General features: G+C 37.6%; 1 protein-coding gene across 1 annotated transcript; it reads right to left on the bottom strand.

Annotated features, from left to right (window-relative positions):
• Positions 1-2,769: 2,769 nt before the first annotated feature.
• cmtr1 (cap methyltransferase 1) lies at positions 2,770-12,033 on the bottom strand. Its single transcript, XM_044049696.1, has 24 exons — positions 11,849-12,033; positions 10,628-10,732; positions 10,037-10,191; positions 9,665-9,823; positions 9,439-9,531; positions 9,279-9,350; positions 9,011-9,105; positions 8,070-8,142; positions 7,757-7,955; positions 7,560-7,678; positions 7,308-7,404; positions 7,009-7,141; positions 6,460-6,639; positions 6,292-6,348; positions 6,134-6,191; positions 5,988-6,056; positions 5,679-5,810; positions 5,227-5,352; positions 4,915-5,006; positions 4,738-4,806; positions 4,524-4,571; positions 4,231-4,343; positions 3,961-4,069; positions 2,770-3,839 (listed from the first exon to the last, which is right to left on the bottom strand). The coding sequence occupies exons 2-24, from the start codon at positions 10,728-10,730 to the stop codon at positions 3,704-3,706; spliced, it is 2,487 nt and encodes an 828-aa protein (XP_043905631.1). The 5' UTR covers positions 10,731-10,732; positions 11,849-12,033; the 3' UTR covers positions 2,770-3,703.
• Between the last annotated feature and the right edge of the window lie 2,038 nt (positions 12,034-14,071).

Below are 14,071 nucleotides of genomic sequence, written 5' to 3'. Positions count from 1 at the left end.
AATTTTGGACGACATACTATACTATGACTTTTTTGTCCAATTTTGGATGACATACTATACTTTGAATTTTTGGTCCAATTTTGGACGACATAATAAGCTATGACTTTTATGTCACATTTTGGATGACATACTAAAGTATATCTGTTTTGTCAAAATTTGTACAACATACTAAAGTATGACTTTTTTGTCAAACTTTGGACGACATACTAAAGTATGACTTTTTTGTCACAATTAGGACGACAAACAAAAGTATGACTTTTTTGTCAAACTTTGGACGACATAATAAAGTATGAATTTTTTGACACATTTTTCACGACACCATAGAGAATTACACTCCACACAGGAATTGACCATACAATCTCTGTGATAGGAGACCAGTGTCCTATCCATTAGGCCACTAAGACCCATGACATGACGGATGTCTTACTAAACTAAGACTTTTTTGACACATTTTTCACGACATACAAAAGTATGACTTTTATGTCAAATTTTGGATGACATACTAACCTATGACTTTTTTGTCCAATTTTTGATGACATATTAACCTATGACTTTTAAAAAATTTGGACGACATACTAAAGTATGACTTTTTGTCAAAATGTGTACAACATACTAAAGTATGTCTTTTTGTCAAAATTTGGACGACATACTATACTATGACTTTTTGGTCCAATCTTGGACGACATACTAACCTGTGACTTTTTTGTCCAATTTTGTACGACATACTATACTGACTTTTTTGTCACATTTTGGACGACATACTAACCTATGACTTTTTTGTCAAAATTTGGACAACATACTAAAGTATGACTTTTTTGTCCCATTTTGTAAACCTTACAGAATTACACTCAAGACATGGCCACTCAGACCCATGACATGACGGATGTCTTACTAAACTTAGACTTTTTGTCACATTTTGGACGACATACTAACCCATGACATTTTTATCAAAATTTGGACGACATACAAAAGTATGATTTTTTTGTCAAAATTTGGACGACATACTAAAGTATTACTTTTTTTCACAATTTGGACAACATACAACAGTATGACTTTTTTGTCACATTTTTGACGACATAGTAAACTATGACTTTTTGCCAAAATTTGGACGACATACTAAAATAAGACATTTTGTTACATTTTGGACGACAAACTAAACTATGACATTTTTTATATCACATTATCCAACTTCTTGTGTCACAAAAAGATCCAATAACAAGGTTTTCTGTTTTTTTATTTTATATCCCAGCGGTAAAACAATAACAATAAAAATTTATGTGATCATTTTCCTCAAAAGCAGCATTGGAAACATGTAATATTTATCCATATATTGTTCATACAATGTAAAAAACACATTTAAATAAAATAAAATTGTTTAGAATGTTTTAGATCAGATGTGTTTTCTCTATTATGTGTTATCTTTTGCATTTTCTGCTCATAAACAAATTCATAACCTCTTTTTCTTCTATATTCCTTTAGGAGCTTCTCTGACAATTATCACAACAACATTTGTACTGTGATGATCTTTTTTGGCCAGTTTGTAAGCACTAAAATATGTATATCCTTGGTTTGGTCCGATGTGGTGGTAAACACTAGGTTTACAACATGCTCTTCAAGTGTAGGGCTGAAACGATTTGATTACTAAATAAATTGTCCTTGTCCTCCAAGTGTGTTTCTAATTTGTAATCATAAAAACTCAAAAGATGTTTAGTTTGTCCATTGTGGGTTGCTGTGAAAAAGCATTACTTTTTACATTACTACGTTACTATCTCTACCAATTAAATTTTCAAAGTGAACGGTCAACATGAGAACACGGGGCCAAAAGGTTTCATAGGGTTTACGTGTTTTACAAGGTCATCTCGCAAATGTTTTACCTTTTTCTCCTCGTCTGCTGTGAATTTGGGATTCTGCAGGCCAGTGGAGAATAACGCTTGTCCCATTGCTTTCAGCATGATGGTGAGCAGCTGGTCAAACTATGTCTTTAAAATAAAACACAGTGGAAAATAACTGACATTAAAACAGTCACGGTTAAGTACTAAACCTCTCACAGGTGTTTAAACCAACCTCATCAAGTCACATGACACTAGTTATGTATCTCCGCATCTCGGAAAATAACTGTAAATCGTTATTTCGCTCTTTAACACGTAACTGTACGCCTCAAGTTAAAAGTTAAGTTGTAAAAAATACATGTTAGAGACAGAAAAGATGCAAATACCTGTAAATTCAAGCGTTTGATGCCAACTGACTGAGGGCGAACAGTGAATTTTATGTTTCATAACAATCACTAACTTCCGGTTACATAAAAGGCTATAACCTGATTGGCTGAGAGTCTAAATTTCAAAATAAGACTTCCTGGTCGAAACAATGAAACTTTAGTGCAAAGAAAACGAAAAAAGAAAATGGTTCTCTTAATATTTGTTTACAAAAATCTGCCAGAATAACCTGACTCCTCAACCCATTTCTGCTTTGTGGACATAGTAAAACATTGTGTTTCAGGAAAGCTTGAAATTTCAGCTATGTTTGAGGGATTTCTGGCTGATGAGATCTCGTCTCACCTCCTCTGCGGTTCCCAATTAGAGCAACCTTTGATATCCTAATAATAAAATCCTGAAGGACATTTGTCTGATGATCTGTCAATGACTTTAAAATGTCATAATCGGACCACACCAATGCAATGATCCGAAGCACCTTTGTTGTACAATACCAAGTCCTGAATTATTATGCATGCTCACAGGTGCATTTTTATAAATAATTTAAATTTCACTCACGTTCTGGGTTGAACATCTCCCATTTATTTACTTTTACCACTATTTACATCAAAAGAGTTGATAGCCAACTTTACATGAGAAAAAAATAAATCCATTGCAGAATTTAAGTAACATACAGTCCAGGCAAAAGGAGGCACAATCAGAACAAAGAGTCAGTGGGAACAATCCGAAAACTACGACTACTTCCAAAACTTTAACCAACCTCCATGACAGATCAGGTATAAATGGAAGAAAAGCTGCTACAGCTGTAATTGACATTAATGGTATTGAGGATGACTGAGAACAAGATTGTTGTGTTTATTGAGTTTACAGACTAGAGAATAGCAGGAGCACTGAGGAGCAGAAGCTTGTCTCTACAGAGACAAAGAGGAGCAGTTGTGTTTAAAGCAAGGCAAGCACGGCTGTGTTTGCACACCTGGATGCATAGTTTAACATTTGTGACCCTATCTATTACTGTAAGTGTGATGTGAACAAATACACACAAGCATTGTATGGACTAGAAACCACAAAAAACAAAACAAAAAAAACTAATCATTAAGAGACATGCAATTCAACGTGGAGACAATGGCATCAGCTTTTTGTCTGTGCTGAATAAGAGCAGTGCAAAAGGCACAAGACATTATTAGTTAGTTGAACGCCTGTTGGTGTCAAGGTATCACTGTCAGCTCCAGAGCTCCAGTTACCACCTGGTCATTATTTCTCACATCAACATAATATGGAGAACAGAATATTCAACAGCAGGTCATTGATTGACAACAGGACAATAAAAATGGGGATTCATTAAGACAATTCCAGCTGTGGTATTTTTCATAATCCTTCCACGGTCAAAATAAACATAAAAACAACAAACTGCAATATAGCATGATCTATATCCTCCATAATTTAGTGCACTGTGTGTTGAGGTTGCTGGTGAGGCTCTGGACTCTCTAAGCTTTTCAGGGCTGGTAGTTCCTGTGGATAAAGGACAAAACATCATCTTTGGACAGTTTCTCAGGATCCATCCGGGTCTGAGATTCGTGAACTTTGACTCCATCCACCCAGGCCCAGAAGAGACGCTCAGAGTGGCAGACACTGAGGATGGAGACAATGAAAGAATACAACACATTAGCTGTGCAAATCAAAATACACACCATAGGTTAAGTGAAATTAGCATTACTTAAGCGTGCATATGTACACAGGCGGCAGAACTTACTGGAAAGGAGTGGCGCAGTTTTGTGGCATTACATAAGTGGACTCCTGGGTTGTCTTATTAAAGAAGAACTTCATCTTGGAGTTCTTACTGTATGCGATCGTCCAAGGCTCTAAAAGTTCAAAAGATATTTAACACACAGTTATTAAAACCACAAGTCCATGACTTTACAGACCATTTCTCAGCTAATTGATCACCCGCTTCCTTAGAGATTTGACAGTGTTCTCCAACACTGAGCTGCTGCAGCACAAGCCTACTCTGACATATACCCACCACTGATAGTCTTAATGATGTAGAGTCCTGTGGGGAGGAAGTGTCGGTCATCTCTGCCGGTGTAGGACAGACGAGGGACTCCTCCTGAACTCTTTGTTACCTTCATCTCCAGTCTGGATAAGGAAAACAGGAAAATAAAAAGTGGCTATTTTGGCCTTTATAGTCTTCTCATTTGCCAGGAAGCCACAAATGTAACTTTGACCACAAAAAAAGTAAAATGATTTCATGAAATTCAACCAAAAGGCCTAGCCTAATAGTTGATATATACTAATGAGAGATCTGCATTTTCTTACCTGACAAAGATTTTGTCCATTTCCTCCAACCTGTACACCTCCTTTACTCTGGGGAAAAAGAACAACATTGAATGTCTATTTATTACATGTGCTACTGTTTACTGGCATCTAGTGTAACAAAAAACTTCTTGTATATGTTTCAAATGTAGTTTGCCACTCCTCAAACTGCCCTAAGATAAAAAAATGAAAACCCAGGATTCATAAGTAGTTATACCTGATAGGGTTCATGTCTGGTCTGCTGGGTTTGGCCACCGCCTTCACAAACTTCTCAGCCATCCGGATCCTAATTACATAATTGTCATTATTTAAAGATGCCACTGAAAAGAGTGCCAGTGTAGGCAGTACATAGTGTGGATTATAAAAGCTGTAACTGGTCGTGGATGAGACATACCGCTGGTTAAAGTGTTGGTCTCTTACATCAGTGCCGTTGAGAATCAGTGCGTCCATTACGTGAACTGCGTTGATTCTACGTTGAGCTTTTCCCTACAGGTCAAAATGGCATACATGTAAAATCAGAGCAGAGAAAAGACGCATACGGTACGCTTTAATTTTTTTGCTCTAATTGTCATGAAAATACAACTAAACTTTGAAGAAATGAGTCAAAGCAAAATGTGACCACATTATCATATCACATCCATAACAATAGAGTCAATCACAGAGAGTTAAAACAGTCTTCCATCAACTCTCCACTCCCTCTTCTCACCTCGCCCTTCAGCTCTTGGACAATCTCCACACTCAGAAGTGTGTCCCTTGGCAGCTCTAGTTTAAAATTCTCCAGTTTCCTCCAGCGCAGTGGCATCTTCCCATCCCATGTGTAAATCTGAGACTTCTACACAAGTTAAGAGGGAATGGAGAGAAGAGATAAAAAGACGAAAACAGGCTCAAAATACACAGAAATTGTAAATCCTCTACATCTGTCATTACTAACCGAGTAAACAAGGAAATAAAACATCAGGGGTGAATAAGTCTGCCAGTCAGCTCTTAGTTTTAATCTCTAACAGGAGAATTAAGGTTTGCACATAAAACAGCTCATTTTAACTAATAGGAGCAGAGCACATGGACTCTAACATCAAGAGATAAAATGAAGAAAGCCATAAAACAGTCACACTCCTACAGGTAATGAAAGAAAGTTGTATGACACGACGGGAGTCTCACCCCAAGTGATAGAAGAAAGATCTGCTCTCCACCTCCCACAATGCACCTGTGGTCCAGTACGTGACGCATCTTTTCAAGCGTACTGGAGTTGAGATGTGTGAGTTTGCACTGGAATGGCTCCACATCTGAAGACTGAGGTAAAATAAACAAAAGGAGGATTATGGATGGCAAAAAGACATGACACAGTATATTTGTTTATTCAGAGTTTATTCAACAAACTGCTTAGTTTAAGAGCAGATTGATTAAAAATCTGTTTAGACACTGCATTTATGTGTAGTTGTTTCTTTATTCCAACATTTATTAACTGACCTTATTCAATTCGTAGAATTTTGTCTTTGGGTCAGAGGAAGCAGGGGTCACCCTGGCCTTGTCTGGGACCTGGAAAGAGACGATTGGAAATATTTAGAAGTGGAAAAATGTCAAAATTAAAATACATTAATAGCTTCTATTCTCACCGCCCAGAGCTTCAGACACTCCTTCCTAATGTCAGCTTGCTTCGGCACCGAAAGAGTCCTAGAGACACCGACACAGTGTCACACAGTCTGTTCCAGACACAAATGCAATCCCAGACAAACAGTTATATTGGAGTAGAGATAAGAGAATGGTTTCTCACGGGTCGACGACAAAAGCATGGATCTTGGCCAAAGCCTTGATCTGGACTGCACAGAGGCTGTGGTGAACAAGAGGGAGGGAGGGAGAGGGAGGGAATTCAATTTATTCAGTCCGTCATTCAGACTGACATGAAAAGATAAAGGCATCTCTGAATGTTGTGGCTCTTTACCGCTCATTGGAGTTGACCATGAACTGATAGAAATCTGTGTCATCCTTGATGATGCTCAGTGGAACCACATCTGTGACATCTCTGTCTGTATTCCTCAGCTGGTTCAGTTTCAGGTTTATTCTGAACATGTATTCCCTGACGGCATCTGAACCTGGCTTCAGACCACGGCACACTATGTACCTGCAAGTGGCAGTGAGTGGAAGAAGATTGACAGAGGCTAATATATTCTGTACAAACGCTCTAAAGTTCCTAACCCACAGCAGATACTGTGCTATTCCTTCACGGCAAGTCGTTGCACGATTCTTCTACGCTGCTCTATGCTGGGAATCAATACATGAAGCTGAACAATTTGAAAAGCTATTAGGTTTGTATTCTGTAAAATGGGCCTGTTGACAGTGGGACTTTGTTTAAGACACCTCTGCCGACTTAAGTCAAAGCTTATGTTGCTATCAGAAATAAAAGACTTATGCCAAAAAAAGTAAATTATGTTTTTATTGTCTTGCTGCAGTTTGGTTTGGAGTAAATCTGTTGTACTGCACACACACTCACCTCTCAGAGTTGGCAGGTCGGCTGGTGACAGGTTTATAGAGACATACCCTGTCAAAGCAGAGGTAGACCAGATAGACCAAACCCACACTGAAGGGAGTGAAGAGGTCAAACGTCTTACAGACAAAGTGACCACCTGCCCAAGACAAAGATGCTAGTGTGATTTAATCCAGACACTGATACACGGTATTACGAATCAGTGAATAACAAATAACATTTTTTTTTAGCATTGTATGAATTCATTTGAATCTAACGGACATTTGTTTATGTTTAAAAGTTATGCACATTTTAACGTCACATACCTGTCCTGAGTGTAGAGAGGGCAGTGAGGAATTGACACAGTAGCAGCTGTTTGCTCAGGATCTCCTGAAGGTTTTCCTGACCTTCCACAGAGAAACCCTACCACAGACAGAGAGAGTCATTAAATTAAACCTGATACAATCTACAAACAGAAAGCTTTAATTGAATTCAACCCCTGTTCAATAAAAACACTTTATAACCCAGGTATTAGTGGCTACCTAGGATATAAAAACAAACAAGTCAAACAGTCTCACCCCATCTGCCATGAGGAAGTGCAGCCCTCTTCTTTCTGTGCTCTCTAGCACAAAGTTCCGAAAGGCTGTCACGTTTTCTGGCCGAGTGATGTCACCATCACCATCCACACCTCCCTCGCCTGGGAAACACAGAGGTCAAGCTCTCACCAAATCATTCATTTGACATCTCGTGGGATGTGAAGGTTTTGTTAACATACCGTAATAAGGCTCAAACAGCTCACTCGGTGCTGCATAGAAATCTTCCAGTTTGAAGTCACAGGGTCCTTTCAGTGTCATGCCGAAGCCTTTGGCATGCCAGCGTCTCCTCCACAGTATGTACTCAGAAAAGCCTCCTGGTCCCGCACAGACATCGCCGAAGTACAGAAGCTCACCCTCACGGTCCTTAGTCAGAGGGATCTGCATCGTGAAAGTGGGCAGACACATCACTTTATCTCACCATCTGTTTGTATGTTGCATGTGTACTCTGAACACAGAGCCACACACAAAAACAGGTACTTATGATTCACTCACCCCTTTGGAATTCTTTGGGTTGGTGAACATGTGATCAAAGCAGTGGTCGATGTTTGCCATTTTCATTGCAGCTCTAAATACAGAAACCACAAAAAAAGAACATGTTATTGTATGAAAAGGACTAACACAACAAATGGTAATTACTACAACAAATGAAAGGTAAACGTTACATACTGGGAATCTTATATTTAATAATTAGTAACATGTGTTTTCTTTACACTAACTTCACCACAGTCTTCGTGAGCAAGGAAAAAAGCATGAGTGCTCCAGCCAAACCGGCAGACTTTACATTTTGTTTCCAATTAAGACACTGCTTTTTTCAGAGAAAAAAGAAAATCCCTTCAACAAGAAACTTTTTTTAATCACAAATTCCAGTGCATAAGAGTGAGTGAGACTAATGTAGGGTCCATAGTGTGTGGTGAAGAGAAGCAGCTAAAGAGATGCATTTAAAGATCCTGAAAAATGTTATTACTTCTGTGGGGTCCACAGTGAATTGAGCTTTGAAAAACAGTTGCAAGTTGCATTCAAGAAAATTTCATCACTTCTGCAAACACACATTTAAGTCCACCAACCAAGCACTCGTAGCTGCCATCGCCGCCTTGTGGTATTATATGCAGAAACATTTCTAACTATGAAATCACTAACATAAACATTGTTCAGTATTGTGACTTTTTTTTTATATATATAATCTCAAACAGTTGCTTAAGTGCATAATTATTTTTTATAATCAAATTAATAATCAAATATTCATGCCCCTCCCAATTATACAGTGTAATAAAAAACAACAACATTTTAGTTTCAAAGATTATATACCAATAGAGGCTGAACCCTTTCCTCCTTGTTAGGCTATTTCTTCAAAAGGTGCAAAAGTAACTAAGTAATTAAATAAAAAAGAGAATCTAGCAAATTTGTTCAGCATGTGGTAACCAGGTAAGACTGACCTGTTGAGAAAGATCCCTCCTCTAATTGTCTCGTAAGGGTTGGAGCGTGTCCGAGCTCTCCTCATCTCCTCACCTTCCAGATTATCAAACACCGTCTGAACATCAGTCACAAACAGAGGTTAGAGGTAACATACCCCAAGAACAATTTAATGAAATCATAAATCTAAATTTCACAGGGAGACACACACTGCTGAGGTATCTTAAGGCAAATTATATTATCCTATGTTTAAACAGAAGCGAACAGTAGGTTATTCAGATTCTAACTCACCTTACACCTTAGAAGAGTGTGCAGCAGATCTTCAGAACAAAACTCTGTCTCATCCTCAATCTTCAGTTTTCTCTGTAAGCAGCCAAAAACAGAATTTAAACATTAAATATGTCTATCAGTTAAAAGAAAGTGCAGGTATCACGATTTATTTGTTATTTACCGGTCCCACTCTCATCCAATCCCTCAGCTCATCATCATCTGGGTTTTCTGTGGTGCATTCAGGGAACCAGTCCACTTTCTCTACAGCACTGGGCTGGACAGACAAAATTGAAAAAGAGACAAATTATAAGAGGTAGCGATAACAGTTGCAAGGTTTCTATGTGTAACCAAGACCTAAAATACAGCAAAACACAAAAATTACAGGTTTAACATTTAGTGCTGTGCACCTCAGGTTCATCACGCCAGTCGACATTGAGCTCCCCCTGAAAGCCCTGCAGTGTGAGGCCAAGACCCCTTCTACCCCGCTGAGTGGAGGCCTCCACGATCTCCTTGCGTCCTTGGCCAAATTTCCCCAGACCCTCACCCTCACGGAAACCCATCTTGGCCTAAATGTGTGAGAAACAACAAACAAGAAAAGGAAAGAGTAAAAAAAATTAATTTTTCCCAAGTACTCATGTTTCTTATAAATTTTTTTCATAATTGAACAAATATCTTCAAAACCTATTATATATAACACATACAATCGACAACTTTGCAATTATGATTATGAAGGTTAACTTAAAATCTTTCAAGTTAGTGAGATTTTTTAGAAACATTACCATGAGCTTCTGTGACACACTGTTGTACATTGAGAAATTGGCAGTGTCTGCAGGGTTTGCATTTGTCTCTTGTTCATCAAAGGATGATATGGAGGGCATGGAGAACCCTGGTCTGTGATCCTCCTGATCGCTGAGGGATTCATTTTGGCTGGAGTCTGGATAGTACAAAACCATACGCACACACTGTGATGATTACCTGATTCAACAGTCTTGATCTTAGGCATTACAATCTTGAACCTATTTACAATGTTTAGTTTAAGTTGAGTGAATTTTAAAACAAACTTTTAAATGTACAAAGATTAGACATAAACTGCCTCACAGTTTTATGCACTGCCAATCACTGATGAAGTCACATGTTTAACCTGGTTTGTTTAAAACTAAGTTAGAGAAGCACCAATGCTGTCAATTAAACCCACACTGGCCATTTAATGTCCCACAGAGCAAATACTGGTTACATTTTGCAGAGAGGTATCAGAGCCACAGCCAATCTCTCAACCTCTGGCTCTGCAACCTTTCAGCAGGCTGTTCAAGTATGCATTCTATTAAATTAGACCATACTTTTCTGAAGAGGGTAAATTAATGTATATCCACCTTGTCTGGATAACTGTGACTCTTCATCTGAGCTGCTGTCATCACGACTTATCTTTGCACCCTTCAGTACTGTCGACGGTCCTTCAGCTCTTCTCTTCATCATGGCTGGAATAAAACAGACAGGACAATAAGAATAACATTATCGGTTTGATGGATGGGGTGCAACAGCACACAGAAGAAGAGGAACGACCACGTCAGAAATCCATGAGCAAAGGCAATAGTAATTTAAATCCAATATAAAACATGAAGTAGGAAATCACTTGTGACAGGTAGTGTTGCAAGGATTTCTTCCAAGGAAGAAATGTTTGGACTGAGTGAGATTAAGTGACATTTTAAATCAAAATTGGAATTTTAGTCATAATATAGCTGCAATAATTTTATTTATTTAATTGTACCATTCTACATTCTATTCCAATTCAAAAGTGTTTGAAACAATACATTCTCATCCTTGCATTACATACATCATACATACACAATCACAATATCAGACAGGATAGTCGTGAACAGGTGTTTTCCAAACATTATTCAGCCCTAACATCATCAATACCAGCACCAATCTGTCATTTGTATTTTGGGGATCAAACGAAGGAATTTAATATAGAAAATAATGTATGCTCAGGTGTTATTACTGCTTTCTTGAGGGCATCAGATGGTGATTGTGGTCATCTACAGAAATGCTGCAAATACAGACATTTGCACACCACAATCGCATTTAACAAGTGAAACACAGCCAGTATTTTATTTTGAAATAGCCACAGGAAATGATTTTTTTAACAGCCTTTTCACTTTTTAAATGTAGATGCTATACATGTTGCATATGAAATCAGTTTAGAGGTTATAATTTATTTAAAACCTTTTATTTGTGGCCCTTCGCTTGTTTAATTTACGTCAGTGTGACATATTGTTGACCACCCCCAACCAACATCCTCAGTTTTAGCATCTTTCGTGTAAACACGGCAGCGATTCATAAGCAATGTCTTATTCTTTCACATGGCTAGTACTTACTGCTAATCTCGCTGCTAACATAAATGTGTTACCTCTGGGGTTTGATGTAAATAACGACAACGAACCACTCCCCGGTAAATAATTTAGCAGCGCGACACAGTTGGAGTAAACAGACTTGTTTGGTCAGAGTCAGTGTGGGAGTTTTCAGTGAAAGGAAACTGCGTAGCTGTAGCAGCTTTAGCTGTTAGCTTTCTTTGTTAGCCAGCTAATATTTACCAGCTCAGAGTGAAAGACTTCACTCTCCTGCACCAGCATCGACAAGGCGTTAGTTCCACTTATGTGTCGAACATTTCCTTTGTGAATTATATTGATAAGAGAATCTCCACGACTGTAAGTAAGCCCGCGTTCTGTTTTTAGAACTGCCCGGGGCCCCACTGTTCTGACGACGCGCGGTGATGACGCAGAAAGAAAAAGAACTTTCCAGAGTGCCTGTTTTTTTTTTGGTTTTGGTTGTTGGGTTTTTTTTCAACCCAGGGGTCTCAAAAACTTTTAAAATTATAATGGAAACTGTCCCGAACTGACAAACAGTGAACAACAGTTTGATCATAATAATATCTTAGGTATTTATCACATTTGATTATATATAAGCTTGTCTAGTGTTTTAATTTCAACTACATGTTATATACATAATATATATTTTATTGCTGTCTGTTTTTATTATTTAGAGATTAATTTTGCATCTTGCATTTGTTTTATTGAACTTTATGGTGTGTAATATCATCCTAAATATTTTTTAATTGCAAAATCCTAATGGATTATCAAGATATTTTAATTTCTAATTACTAACAGTTATTTTTTATACTTAATAAATAAATAATACAAAATAAAATAATAAGGATTGGCACCAGCGCCTCCCACAACTCTCATGTGGAGGATAAAGCAGTTGAAGATGAATGAATGAATAATTGTGTTCTGAAACAGCTAATAAATAATTCTGAAATATCTAAACAGATTGAAGCACCGGCATCGCAGGCTGTGTCATTTTAAAAAGACTTTCTTTCTTTCATCTGTTACAATATTGTGCTGTAATGTTGTAATTTCAGCTTTGACAGTTTTGACAACAAATGTAAAAAAGACAACTTGTTCCCTACAAACAAAATAAATTCACCTGCTAGTATAGCTATAAAAAAAATAAAAACAACAGTGCATTTCATGCCAAGGTGAACACAATACATCATATGACAGCTTTGAGTTAGAGTCTTTGAAATTCACATTTCTTGTGCCTAAGAAAAACATAAGCTGAGACACTTTTACGCAAAACCTTAACTGAATTGTTTTAGTCATTAAGTGATTAGACTGCCCTTTAAACAGTCATGCATGTGAATAAGATTGGGCTAATCCGTTCTTGGCATGTGAGTTGAGCTGTTTACAGTAGTGCTTTATAATGATTTAGTAAAATTAGTTGTTTTGAGAAAAAAGGTCACACAGGAACACATCAGGACAACAGTTGTGGCACCAAACTGTCTGCACATTCTATAAAAAAAATTTCTTTTACATGACAACTTAATTTATGATTTCCCATCTTGCAATTTTAAAACATGACCACTGAGGTTGTACTGTATCTACAGAAGATACTGCTGTGATAATGACATTTCTCCTAACCATACTGTTCCAAACCTATCAGTGTATTGCATGTCTTCATGATGAAATAGTCAAATCCTTCTTAGAAGAAACAGTGTCAGCTCCCTTTTCGTGACACCACAGATAGATGACCCGAGGAAGCAGCCAAAGCTCTGCTTCCGGACACAAACTCTTCTTCTTCTTCTTCTTCTTCTTCGTCTTAACATCTCAGAATACTGTCCAAATGTGTTTTGATCTGTAATAAAAAGCAGACTTTACATCAAATGGAATGTGGAGCTGGCTTCGTTGACAAATCTTTATTTTACCTTATGCAAAAAACTTGTTTCGTTGCAGCACAGTTTTTTTTTATTATAGTGATCCTCTAAAGAAATAATGTAAAAATAATTGTTTTATAATTTGCTTTTTATATTTATATTGTTACAGTCTGACTGTGTATACATGTTCCTACAAGGGCTTTTCCCCAGTCTTATATTGCAACTTATACTGTGATAGATACTTTGAGATACTGCAAAAACAAAAAAGTACAATACATCACTGTCACAGCACAACATGCCTTTTAATTGTTCCTAATTGGTTATTACAGCATCACTTTGTCCTCCGTTGATGGAGGACAAAGTGATCTCTAAATAATGGTGTCCCATGGATTTGGCCCTCGTCTCACAGGTACAGTATATTAATCCACTTCCACTACAGTGACTCTGCTAATCTCCCACTGACACAAATGCACATACACACAAAGATACACACAACATGTGATCATCTTACGCAATGAAGCCAAGGCTTTATATACTACTTATAGAGACTGGATTGCCTGAAGGGAAACCATCAGAGTGAAGGAGTGTGTCAGTTTATCTGAGT

Source organism: Solea senegalensis, linkage group LG17 (assembly GCF_019176455.1).
Source record: "Solea senegalensis isolate Sse05_10M linkage group LG17, IFAPA_SoseM_1, whole genome shotgun sequence".
In the NCBI taxonomy this organism is placed as follows: domain Eukaryota; kingdom Metazoa; phylum Chordata; class Actinopteri; order Pleuronectiformes; family Soleidae; genus Solea; species Solea senegalensis.
This window is presented reverse-complemented; position numbering and strand designations above follow the sequence as displayed.